Here is a 14,159-nt window from a genome sequence, read left to right on the forward strand (position 1 = left end):
AGGGAGACGGAAACTGATAAATAAGAATTCTTGCGGGAACACTACATCCGCACAGGAGTCATAGATAAACTGATGCAGCGAAGCTAGACGCTGCTCCGATACCACACGGTTAACATTTAGTGTGACAAATATATATGCTGGAGCCATTAATCAAAAAAAGAAACACAGAAAGAAAAACAGAGCAGCATCACTATTCTACCAAACACCCATTACAGTCCATGACGGTGTCCAATAAGGAATCCGAGAGCGGGAGGCTAGTACCGGACCATCTGGATCTTTAATCTTGGTTGTTTTGCGCGCTGCTGCGCGTTCCGGCTATACACGGTGTTTAACCTGTCTGCGAGGCATGTTAGCCTTTGCAGTAAGCATCGTGGGCGTGTCTTGTATACTTTCACATTAACCTGTGACTTCCCAGTGTCAGAAGCTTGCCCTTCAAAAGGGTGTTTCTGCAAGGTATACGACTCCCTAAAGGAGAGCAGTCAGAGTGAATCCCAGAAACAGCGGGAGACGGCTCTGAGGTAACAATAAGCGGCAAATCACGATCCCCATCACCGAGAACAGACAGAGGACCAGGGGGGAATTGCTTTGTTAGCGACTGGAATTGTGACGGAAGCTGCGAACGACACGACTGCAACACACACTCGTTCAGGGGCAGCTCCATACGAGCTGCCCCCTGCAGCAGCAGGAATACCAGACGCTGCCTCCTCGGTCTCCATCTCATCAGGCCTACGTGGTACCACATTGCTGGTAAGAGTGACAGACAAACACGGCACGGGGCGAAGGTGGGAGAGGGAAAGGCACAACTAATTCTTCACCCTCTTCAGTGAGGCGTCGCTTATGAACCGCGCGCGCCGCCGTCCAAGCAATAGTGGAAACGAGGTGATGCTTTGCAGCGGCGGAAAATCACCCTCAGTGATAGTGTCAATTGTCAGATGATCGCCAAAAACGTGGGAAGATACAGCCCCAATTTCTTTACCAGAGGGGGAGGGGGGGACAAGGTCAACAACCGTTAACTTACAGCGCTGTTCCAAGGAAGACCGTAGAACAAAACTCTCCACTCTGCACAGGAAACAGGTCCCCACCTGTCCGCTGCGGGTAACATGAATGCGAGACCCACAAAACTGCAAATGAGGCGGAATGTTCTTTTTCATTCGCATTTCCACCAAACGTAGGCCGCAGTATCATTATATCTTGAATTGACTTGGGAAACGTTCACGGTAAATGCTTCTCACGCTACAATAGTGGGCAAAAATTCCTTAAGATAAAGATCCTCTGCCTTCGTATTGGAACATTGGTATATTCAGTGTCGGCATTCGCACCATACTGATCGAATTATCTCTATACCGGAAAGGAACCTGATTACCATGCTGTAACAGGAACTTGTCTTTTTGAAAGGGATTGAAAAATTTCACGAAGAACACATGAAACCCAGTGTTGAAACACGAAAAGTACCTACTAACCAGTCACATATTTCTAAAGACCCGGGCTGCAGGTTGTAACGTCCTCCTTCCCTTCTATCGACAATGTTAGATATATATGACCATGTAAGCATGTGCCTAAACAATTGGAATAACATTTTGAAAAGGCTATCGTTCCGAAGATTCAATATAAAGGCGATAAATGAGGGGGAGGTTAACAACAAGATGCCTTCTAGGGCAATAAAGCGAGAAAGAAAATAGTTTGCAGTCGAAATATCATTAACTAATAGAGCAGAAATTTTGAAAACATAAGGTAACGCTTAGATTAATGGTTACTTACTGTTGTAAGTGACAATGGGCAAGGGGGGCTACCTCACAATAACGTCTACTATTTTCATATGAATTTTGGAAAATGGCAAAAAATAATTAAAGGAAACTCTATTGACTTCTGAACAGGGAAGTAGAAATTGATAATTGCTGTATCAGAAGGTAATTATTATACTTCAGCACGACTGCAAGTTAAAGTGTGAACCAGAACTTTACTAACAACAAATTACAATAATCACTGATATTTGCACTCACTCATAATTCTAGTTAGTGCTTTTGTTCATAGTGCCAGGAATCATTTTAATTTGATTAGTTGATTTACTATTTGCAACAATTAGGTCGCCTCAGATTAAAGTTCAAATTTAAAGTTAGTGAGACTGAAATTACTGAATGCTTTAAGTTCAAATCTTTGATCTAACTGAATCATTTAGTTCATAAGCAAAATTAACTGGCTCTGCAATTTTCATTTTTCATAAACAGTACTCGGATTATTGTCACAATAGGATAGGACAGGAATCTACTTGGTGAATGATTCTAGGAGTATCATGGGTAAACAGTTTTGATTAAACTATGGTAATTATTCACTCGGAAAACACCACAAAGCTGAGTAATGCTGTTGCAAAACTAGTTGACAATAAGCTGTGATGCAGCAGCCTCACTTCAGTCCATTGTCGGCGTGACGAAGTTGCTGACGACGATACTGCTGCTGGCTGCTTTCCATGATAATTAGCGAGCACGGGAGTCATTGGCAATGATATTGGCGTGGCGGGTTCTTGATCTTGCTGCAGCCAATATTTCCACCGCCCACGCTCATCACTTGCCACGTGCAGCTATACAATCACTCCTCCAGTACAGTGCACGCCACCCATGCGTCCGCACTTCACCAAGTGTCAACCCAGAGTCCTCTCTCTGTGTAACGCGCGCTCTGACGTAACATCCTCCCGCGTCCAGAGATGACGCTACTCCAACGACACTTGTTCGCTGACAAAAACCTAACGTTTCCCTAACATTCCCTCAGAGATTACTCAGCGATATTTACATAATATACACAATTGATTATACAGCAAAATAAACAAATTACTTCATACATCGTGTACATATAAATTTACATAAAAATAAAAGCTAGTATACATACAATAATAAATGGTCAAAGAGCACATCGGCATGAGTCTGTTACAAGGTGACGTGTCGACTTATCAAAAGAAAAACTCACAGACCCTCTATGTGGAACACTCATGGATCAAATGGTTCAAATGGCTCTGAGCACTATGGGACTTAACATCTGAGGTCATCAGTCCCCTAGACTTAGAACTACTTAAACCTAACTAACCTAAGGACATCACACACATCCATGCCCGAGGCAGGATTCGAACCTGCGACCGTAGCTGTCGCGCGGTTCCAGACTGAAGAGCCTAGAACCGCTCGGCCACCCCGGCCGGCTAACACTCATGGACGCTATGAGAAAGAAACAGGAGCGGACCAGGCCGCTGTCTGACTACCACCCTACGAAGTATGCAACAAAACAAAGAAGATGTCACACACAGAAAAGCACAAACACCACTGAAGCGATGAGCTCCCAAATAGCGGATAATCAAACAATGACCGGCTCGGTCGGCGCATATGATGGAACTGCCCCTAGACCAATGGTAACCAATATGTAATATAAAGCGAGTACTTAATTTGTTACATTTGGGTTAGCGTTTGACTGAAAGACGCATTTTATTGGGTATGTGATACGAACCGGAAGGCTATACCGTAATATCCTTTTGGGACCTACGCTGACTGTTGTACCCATTTTTATCAACATCGCCGACAATCAATTGCTAGCTGAATATGTCTTCGTGAACTTAAAATCAGGTGTGAAATGTGGGATAACAGTGGCATAATATTTATAATTCCCTATCGCGTTGAAGAAACCACTCAGGAAAATGCTCGTATTTATATGAAGGTGAGTGTGTGGTTTATGGGTGCTCAATGGCGAGGTTATCAGTGGTTTTTATACATACTATGCTGCACTGAGTGGCCGGTTTCTAGGATCTCCAAAAAGTAAACGAGGTTGTGGTTAACAAAGGAACGCTAATGAAATATAAAAGAAAGAAGAGACTTCCACGCTTGCACAAACAATTTTACGCACGCACTTGTTCTTGGACTACTGGGATGATAACTTACAGTTTCATAAATTCGTTCACTGGGTTCTTATCTAACAGTCACAGTTACACAATGCATTTTTTTGTAAATGACCTACGATTATAACATAATTTCCTTGTTTGTTGCAGAATCTCAATGACACTCTCGTGTCCCATGGACCTGAGGCTGTACCCACACGATCGACAGGTGTGCTCCATCAGGATGGCCAGCTGTGAGTGTCGAGTCTACATTCAGTACACAGCACTGCTGTTGATACAGTAGCACTTGGTATCCTCATCTAATATTTGTCGCCACTGTGATACATTTGTTACTAATTTGTTCAATGCAGCTGACAGGATATACAGGGCGAACATTAATAAAACCGACAAACTGCAAGGGACGGATTCCTGACTGGAAACTGAGGAAAAAAAGGCCCCATGAACATGTGTCCGAAAATGCATCGTTGGCACGGTAGATGGCGCTGAAGAATGACAGCTCCTCTGACCACGTGCCGTCTGTTCCTTGTGTATTGCAGGCTGTGTGATTGACGCAGCGTGCTGTAAGCAGTAGAAAGGTCCAGTATCCACGTCGGAAACAAGTCGAGATCGTGTTTGTGTACGGCGAAACAGATGGAAACGGTAGAGAGACAGCACGGCTACGCCAAAACAACTACTTTCACAGACACAAACCACACCACACAACATTTCAAGCTCTTTTTGGGCGTTTGTGTGATCATGCGTCCTTTAGATAGACGAACGTGCATGGAGGTGGCGGACCGTCCGTACACTAGATTTCGAGAATCAGGTTCTATGGAATACTGAGACGAACACTAGTACAAGCTCCAGGCAAGTAGTCCACCAACCCAAAGTACAATTATGTGGTCACACAAACTCCGAAAAAGGTCTTGAAATGTAGGTGATGTGGTTGGTGTCGGTGAGGGTACTTGTTTTGGTATAGCCGTACTGCCTCTCGGCCGTTCCCATCTACTTGGCCGTACACGAACACCATCTCGGCTTGTTCCCGACATGAATACCGGGCAATTCTGCTGCTTACAGTACGCTGCGTCAATCACACAGCCTGCAACACACAAGGAACAAATGGTACATGATCAGAGGAACTGTCATTCGTCAGCGCCATCTGCCGTGGCAGCGATACATTCCCGTACACACGTTCATAGGACGTTTTTTCCTCCATTTCCAGCCAGGAACCCGTCCCCACAGTTTGTCGGATTTATTAATGTTCACCCTGTATAACCGATATGTAATGGTTCTACTTGCGCCAAAATGACTGAAAACTAACCTCGGTTATCCCACCTATCCGCAGCTCCTGCACTGGCTGCGCCGTGTCATTGTTACTGCAGTTGTACTCAAAATATTTTTTCATTTGAGCCAGCTGCGTAGTATATCTTAGATAATGATATTATTATAAAGAAGATCCAGAACAGATGGAACGTAATTATCATCTTTATTTCGCGATAGATCTGTTTCGGCTCTCATTGCGTTTTTCGAGTAACCTGCGAATACAGTGATGATGAGATCATTCACATAAGTAACATACCTGTCATACTGGATAGATTACATACTGGTACCTACGTCTAGGCAAACTTGATGACAGTATAACATAGATATTAAATTGTCACGTAACATATACACTGAAGCGCCAAAGAAACTGATTTAGGGATTGGTATTCAAGTACACAGATATGTAAATAACCAGAATACGGCGCTGACTTCGGAAACCCCTATATAAGACGACATGTGTCTGGCGCAGTTGTTAGATCACTTACTGCTGCTACAATGGCAGGATATCAAGATTTAAGTGAGTTTGATCGTGGTGTTTTAGTCTGCGCACGAGCGATGGGACACAGCATCTCCGAGGAAGCGAGGAAGTAGGGATTTTTCAGTACGACAGTTTCACGAGTTTAGCATAAATATCACAAATCCGGTAAAACATCAAATCTCCGACATCGCTGCGGCTGGAAAAAGATCCTGCAAGAACGGGACCAACGACGACTGAAGAACATCGTTCAACGTGACTTAAGTGCAACCCTTCCTCAAATTACTGCAGATTTCAATGCTGTGCCGTCAGCAAGTGTCAGCGTGCGAACTATTCATCGAAACATCATTGATATGGGCTTTCGGAGCTGAAGGCCAACTCGTGGACCATTGATGACTGCACGACAAAGCCGGCCGGGATGGCCGAGCGGCTCTAGGCGCTACAGTCTGGAACCGCGCGGCCGCTACGGTCCCAGGTTCGAATCTCGCCTCGGGCATGGATGTGTGTGATGTCCTTAGGTTAGTTAGGTTTAAGTAGTTCTAAGTTCTAGGGGACGGATGACCTCAGAAGTTAAGTCCCTCAGTGCTCAGAGCCATGTGAACCACTTTTTGCGCGACACAAAGCTTTACGCCGCGCCTGGGCCCGTCGACACTGACTTTGGACTGTTGATGACTCGAAACATGTTGCCTGGTCGGACAAGTCTCGTTTCAGATTGTATCGAGCGGATTGACTTATACGGGTATGGAGACAATCTCTTGAGTCCATGAACCTTTCATGTCAACAGAGGACCGTTCAAGCTGGTGGAGGCCCTGTAATGGCTTGAGGCGTTGGAATGATATGGGACCCCTGATAGATCTAGATACGACTGTGACAGGTGGCACGTACGTAAATATCCTGTCCGATCACCTGCACCCATTCATGTGCATTGTGCATTCCGAAGGACTTGGATAATTCCAGTACGACAATGCGACCCCCCACACATCCAGAATTGCTACAGAGTGGCTCCAGGAACATTCTCGAGTTCAAACACTTCCGCTGGCCACCAAACTCGCCAGGCATGAACATTAATGAGCAAAATGGTTCAAATGGCTCTGAGCACTATGCGACTTAACTTCTGAGGTCATCAGTCGCCTAGAACTTAGAACTAATTAAACCTAACTAACCTAAGGACATCACACACATCCATGCCCGAGGCAGAATTCGAACCTGCGAGCGTAGCGGTTGCTTGGTTCCAGATTGCAGCGCCTAGAACCACACAGCCACTCCGGCCGGCATTATTGAGCATATCTGGAATGCGTTGCAGCGTGCTGTTCAGAAGAGATCTCCACCCCCTCGTACTCTTGCGGATTTATGGACAGCCCTTCAGGCTTCATGGTGTCAATTCCCCCCAGCACTACTTCAGACATTAGTCGAGTCGATGCCACGTCGTGTAGCGGCACTTCTACGTGCTCCCGGGACCCTACACGATATTAGGCAGGTGTACCAGTTTCTCTGGCTTTTCAGTGTACGTAAAATCTATTCGCAGTTGCGAATACGAACAGCTATCAGCTGCATAAGGGAATGACAACAGTGAAAAATTGTGCCGAATTGGGACTCGAACGCGGATTTCCGCCTTACTCGAGCGGTCACGTTAACCGCTGTGGTTATCCGTACAGGACTCACGGCCGGACCCAAACTTTCAAATGTCGTCGGTCCTGTGTCACATTCTATAGTTCCCGTACAGGGGAGGCCATTTCAATTGAATGTCGCTGCCTGATATCGGCAGATACATACGATAGTACAGTGCTTACGTTGTTAAGAAGAACAGTGCAATGTTCCTTAGGACTTGTCCGAAGGAACATTGTATCCTTTTTCTTAACGACGTAGGCAGTGCACTATCGTGTCACGTTACAGTAGGAGCTCAGTTGTTCGTAAAATTACGTAACTGTAATATTTGTTATACGTTAAATATGTATTGACAGTAATTTTACAGTTCTCTTACTATGATGTTATATGTTTAGAAAGGATAACAGATAGAGAGGAATGATGTTACATTCCTCTGGCTGGATTTCGACGTAGGCTATCTTCAGTCATTATGTGTTATTTGTTTTGAAATTTTTATCTCTTTTCGTGTTCCCTTATTTCACTAAAGTATCTTGCGTAGAATTTGTGTTTAAAATCTGTGCGTTCGTTTAATACTTATTGTGGATAGCTTCTCACGCGTATACAAATTTGTAATAGTGCATAGCATACCCAAAAGTTCCAGTATGATCGTTTTTGAAGAACTCAAAATTGATATACACATGAGAAACTACCCACAAGAAAAATTATACGAATATACAGGTTTTAAACACAAATTCTACCTGAAAAGCGGTGTTGAAATACTGGAACACAGAATGGGATATAAGATAGCCTACGTCGAAACTCAGCCAGTGGGAAATACATCATCACTGTCTATTTGCATATACTTTGTAAACATACAATATCAGAGAACAGAACTGTCAAATTAGTGGATAAACATATGACATATATAACAAATATTACAATTAGGTAATTTTATGGACAAGTGAGCGCTGACAGTTACGTGACAGTTTACTATCGACCTAATATAAACGTCAAGTTCACCTAGACGTGGATACCAATACATAATCAACCACATGTGCAAGACGTATTATGTATGGTATGAAAATGATCGCACCAACATTGCATGCTCATGTTGCTGATATGATGATGAAAGCCGAAACAGATCTGTCGTGAAATATAGACCAATAATTACGATGAAGCTATTCTGGACGTTCTTGATACTAATATTACTTACGGAAAAATCTCATGCGATACACAGTTCAACGCTGAGGGAATGGGTGGGCGCTATAATACCAACTAAGGTACGCAGTTGTGATAAAATATCACTAAATACTGAATCGATTCTTTCCCAGAACTGCACTGTACTCACGCTTCTTGTTCGTAGTCTTTTTCACAGTCGGACCACTCAAGACTACTGATCATCAATTCGTGAGCATAATTATGATCTTACTAGATCAGTCCATGCGGCGTGGCACAAATGTGAGCTTATATCACGCACAATTCAGCTTAAGTTTTGCATTAAACGTACCGTTGGCACTATATCGCGGCACACACGTGTACGCGTATCATTACTGACTACTGTCTAATACTTGAATCAACATTCTGGAGGCGCATCTCACTCTATGGCTCCGACGAATGATTCAGCCACTGTTAAACTTTCACACTGAGTCCCAACTCTCCCTTTACGCGCCAACCACTGCAGCTTATGTGACGTAACAAATGCAACACTAACGGTGTTAAAGCGACTCTCGATATACACGATATGTAGCTTACAACGTGACCGTTGGTGTTCTGTGTGAAATATTTTGCTAGCTTGTAGTATAGAAGAACGAAACTATTCTACCAGTGAATAACAAGCATTCGAGAATAATTGGAAAATTAATATTTGCCATTATTTAAAAAAAATTGAACGGGCGGCTGGCTCTTTCATGTTACTCAGAGTAAACGAATAAATGATTTCGCAATGATACGAATTAATAAAATCTCCTTTAGCTTTGAGTTGCACCAACTGCTTTGATTTCCAGGAATATTTGCTCAGTTGACCTAAGCTGCTGTCAGGTGTGTATTGACATCAGGCCACCAGCAAAATTAGGGCAACTCGTGATGCCTGTGAAGCACGTTAAACAAATCAAAATACTCGACGTAAACAAAGTATAATGCAAGTGTCGCTATAGTTACATCGGGCAAATAGTGCGAATTGTGGAGGAACGCCGGACAGAAAACTAAAGGAATTTACGTGTACGGTATTCCGAAAAATCACCCGTAGGAGAACAAATATTATTAAATGGACGCCGAATTGCATTTGACGATACATCTGCCATTACAGGAACGAACTGTTTCTGAAGTAGCATAATGGAAGAAGTAATTTACATTAAAAACTGAGGCGACCGCAATAACGACGTACAGGATCAGACGAATTACAAGTGGGCGCGGTGGCTGTGGAATGTAACTATTGCTTTATTTGGAAAATAATTGAACACTAGTGACGTCTTGTTACCACTTGGTAATGCGCAAGGAGTATACGAGCGAAAGCTCATGGTGGTCTATCCACTTACCCGGAAACCAGAGAAGATTGCCGGCCGCTGTGACCGAGCTGTTCTAGGCGCTTCAGTCTGGAACCGTGCGACCGCTACGGTCGCAGGTTCGAATCCAGCCTCGGGTATGGATGTGTACAATGTCCTTATGTTAGTTAGGTTTAAGTAGTTCTAAGTTCTAAGGGACTGATGACCTCAGATGTTACGTTCCATAGTGTTCAGAACCATTTGAACCAGAGAAGATTTTGTTAATGCACTCCGAGCGTTCAGGAGGATTTCCCAAATGGCGGAAAAAGTGAAAAGAGCGAACAATTTGCAAAACAGTGAAGTGCAGTGACGTAGTTGTGAAGTTAGCATGTATAATTGGTCTATGGAGCGTTCAATTTGTATTCTAAGTAGTGATATTAACTGGATTCATTCAACCCCATGAAGTAGATTGAGGTATTTCTTAAAGGATAAGGAACGATACTGGTTTCTAAAGCATACATTAATCTCCAGGAGAGGGATGTGATAATTACTTATTGCCTCATTAATGCTATCAAACGAAGCAGTTTCAAGTCCCTGAGAATATATATAGTGGAGCTATTTTACTTAATTACGCAGTAGTAGATGAACCATATCTCTCAGAAAAATGAATGACCTCCGATGTATTTCCTGCTTGAGGAGTCCTTGCAACTATTATTACAGTGCTTTTCAGCAAATGACTCTCGCATTTTGCGAGATAACACATTTACACTGCCTGACAAAAAAAAGTGAAACACATGTGGAAGTTATGGTCGGATAGCATCATGATTTCTTTCATGTGGGTACCATTGGTATTTATGTAGGCCCTAAGTGCAGAGAGTTGGAATACTCCCTGAAGGCAGAATAGCCAAAAGAGTGCGTTAGTTATGTCTTGGTACGTGTTGTTACAAGACCTGGTATGATATATAAGGGTTATGGGCAGTGTCAGATATTGAGTTTCCATGTGAAAGACACGGAGATGCAACGTAATCTTGTGAAACACAGTTATCAGCACCTGACAGAGTTCAACAGGCACCTGCTTGTGGGAACGTGTAATATCCAGATTTGTGGGTTATGTGACAAGTGGGAGTGCGTGGAAACGTGAGAGCAGCCTGACTCGTCGTGAATGTGCCGGTCGGCTAAGTCTGACCACCAGAAGGGAGGATCGTCTTAATGTGCACCAAGCACGTTGCAACCCAGTTCACACCTTCGCTTGTAGTCGAGAACAAGTGATGGATTCCCCGCAACTTCTGTGTCATATCGCACCATTAGTGCTTAGGCTGCCATTAGCAACAACAAACGTCACCGCATTTGGCGGTGTATAGTGCCTTGAGGCGGGGTGCATGGATTGTTAATTAATGGCGTCGCACTGTGTTCAGCGATGAATCGCGGTTCTGCACTACTCCGGATGACTATCGTCGGCTAGTATGGCGACGACCTAGGGAGACGTCCCATTACTCCAATGCTCAACAGCGTCGAGTATGACCCCAGTCACATCCGGTGGTCATTGAGGAACTATGACGACACAACGGTATGCCAAGGGCAGCCTGCACTTTCATGTGTTACCGCTCATGCGACAGTATCGTCGTACCATCTTTCAACGGAACAGCACTCGTCCACAAGTGGCGTGTGTCTCTAGTCGTGCGCCAGCTGGCCTCAGGAGAGGATACAAATGGATTGTCACACCCTTCCCAACAGAAACAGTGTACATATCCAGGCCAGAAGAGGTGCAACGTCATAATGATAAGTGGGCTCATACTGCCAAGTTCTGTGTAAACTTGATTTGATTTTGTAATCACTGAAATAACATCACATACACATGAAGTTTCATTTCGTTTCCACCTCCCCATCTGGGCGATTCACTTTTTTTGTCAGGTAGAATAGTGATAAAGCACTTCCTTGATCGACTGACTAGCCCTCGGTTTCATTGCTATTGATCTGTTGTGACACTACACGATGAGGCAAGATTAGTAGGTAGGTACACCCTCCATGTTCATTCGGTGTTGATGGACGCATTGCTGTCACCACAGTTGACGGTACTATACTATTCTTGAGACCTGAGTTTCTCCTGGCGTATACAACTTTAAAATAACTTCCGGGAATTCAGCCAGGTAACAGAGGGACAGACTCAATGCTACCTCACCGGCGAATTCATAGTCTCACTATCGATAGCTCTGACTTTGGCCATCTTTGGTGGCACTAGTGTTCAGTGTGTGTGTGTTATCTTTCCTGCTTGGGTCCGAGAACCGAGGTATTAAATTTGCATGTACGCCGCCTGTCCGTTGCAGTTTGCCTTGAAAATGGCGGGGTGTTCTCCCGCCGAAATATCGGCGGTCGCTGAAAGTGTTACCTGGCTGAATTCCCGGAAGTTATTTGAAAATATACTATTCTTACCAACAACCTGCTACAACTGTGCTGTGACGGATTGCACAGCATTATCTGGGCATTAACATTTGAACAGTCATCATCTGTAGCTGCAAGACCTGATGTTAAAATAACTGCAAAAGAAAAACAGCTGTTGCAGTAACCAGTTAGCCCGTATAGAGATGGTTATGAAAATAGCGAGTCCAGTATCCCAAGTTTGTTTGTAAAGAAAAATGTTTTAAGAAAGTATTGTAAAACCTCACGCTGATGAGAGTGGTTTTGGAGGCTCAAAAATTGTAATACGCAGTGTCAACAAATGGCTTCAACCTTAACAATACGTAATGCACCGAGAAGGACATTCGTAATATAGTTATACATTTACTCGTTATAAAAGAAAAACGAAGTTGCTTATGCTACTTAGTGATATATTTTTCTGTTTGGTTATTATAATGCTGAAAATTTTGAGCATACATTAGGAGAGAGCTACTGCAGATTGTGCGGTTTGCAGATGGTTGGACGACTGAAGACCTGGTGTTCAAGTGGAAAGACGGCGACCCGGTGCAGGTGGTCAAGAACCTGCGCCTTCCACGCTTCACGCTAGAGAAGTTCGTTACTGATTACTGCCATGCCAGGACAAACACAGGTATTACCGTATTCTTTGCCTTCTAAGTACTGAAAAATATGGACCGACTTTAGAGAAATATTTAGCATTAATGCTTCTCGCAACCTTATCATAAGTCACATTTTCCGTTTATGGATCTCACAAAGAAATATATTCTCACTATTTTAAGCTAACTGCACTGTTTTGTCCATTATAAACAGAGTTCGTATTCCCACGATTCTGATCCTCTTTACTTGATCCCCTCGTCTGACAGTTCTTTTTCTCTGGATTCCTTGTTTGCCAACCTCTGTTATAAGTTATCCTTCCAGATGTTTAGTCTTCCTTTCCTTATATACAGTTCGAACAAGACAAATACAAACAGTTGTAGGAAAGAGTGGAGTTCTTATTCCTTTAGAGCCGCGTGGTCTCGGGCGCCTTGTCACGGTTCGCGCGGCTGCCCCCGTCTGAAGTTGGAGCCCTCCTTGTGGCACGAGTGTGTGTGTTGCCCTTAGCGTAAGTCAGTGTAAGTTAGATTAAGTAGTGTGTAAGCTTAGGGACCGAAGACCTCAGCAGTTTGGTCCCATAGGAATTACCACAAATTTCCAATTTCCATTCCTTAAGACAATGCTCATTAGTTACGAATAAAGTAAATATTTCCATTTTTTGTTTCCTTCATTTTTCTGTTATATTTGAGGTCTCTAGTTCCCATAAACGCTTATGAATTCTAATTGAATCTGGTCGAGCATATAAACTGATACACCGAGGTGCCAAAGACATAGGACAGCGATATGCATATATACAGATAACATTAGTATCACGTGCACAGGCTATAAAAGGGCAGTGGACTGGCAGAGCTGTCACTGCACTCAGGTGATCCATGTGAAAAGATTTCCGACGTCAGACTCTGAACACGGAAGGGTAGCTAGAACTAGACGGAAGGGCATTCCATTTCGGAAGTCGATAAGGAATTCAATAATCCGAGATCCATAGTGTGAAGAGTGTGCTGAAGGTACAGAATTTCAGGCATTGCTTCTCACCACGAACAACGCTATACAGGGAGCATGGCTCAATATTTCTGCAGGGGTCTTGCTGAGCCCTTTGCAGGTCGAGTTGCAGCACTACTCCAGGCAAAAGAAGGTTCGACACGATACTGGGAGGTGTCCCATGAAGTTTGCCACCTCAGTGTAGTTAGTGCCTCCGTCAACAGTAGTCCACTATCCTCTCGACTATGTATTCATATATTTTGTATTTCTCTCGCAATACGTTATTCCCTCCACCTCCCCTGCCACTATCGTTGGAGTTAGTTGAAATGGATGGGACATGTTCACTACCGCCTGATTTAGAGTGAACTGTGATCCTATTCAAGACCCCGTTGACGGAACGCTCTTTGACTCAACCTCGAGACAACGGCGGAATATAATTTTGATTTTGAATTGTTTGGTTCTTT

At 43.7% G+C, this 14,159-nt stretch overlaps 1 protein-coding gene across 1 annotated transcript in view; it reads left to right on the forward strand.

Annotated features, from left to right (window-relative positions):
- The window catches only part of LOC126484700 (glutamate-gated chloride channel-like), a 129,311-nt gene that overhangs the window by 88,791 nt on the left and 26,361 nt on the right, over nucleotides 1–14,159 (forward strand). The window contains exons 7-8 of the mRNA XM_050108299.1: nucleotides 4,022–4,104; nucleotides 12,620–12,754. Coding sequence (XP_049964256.1) covers nucleotides 4,022–4,104; nucleotides 12,620–12,754 — 218 coding nt within the window. The remainder of the gene's footprint in view (nucleotides 1–4,021; nucleotides 4,105–12,619; nucleotides 12,755–14,159) is intronic.

The sequence above is a fragment of the Schistocerca serialis genome, chromosome 1, assembly GCF_023864345.2.
Source record: "Schistocerca serialis cubense isolate TAMUIC-IGC-003099 chromosome 1, iqSchSeri2.2, whole genome shotgun sequence".
In the NCBI taxonomy this organism is placed as follows: domain Eukaryota; kingdom Metazoa; phylum Arthropoda; class Insecta; order Orthoptera; family Acrididae; genus Schistocerca; species Schistocerca serialis.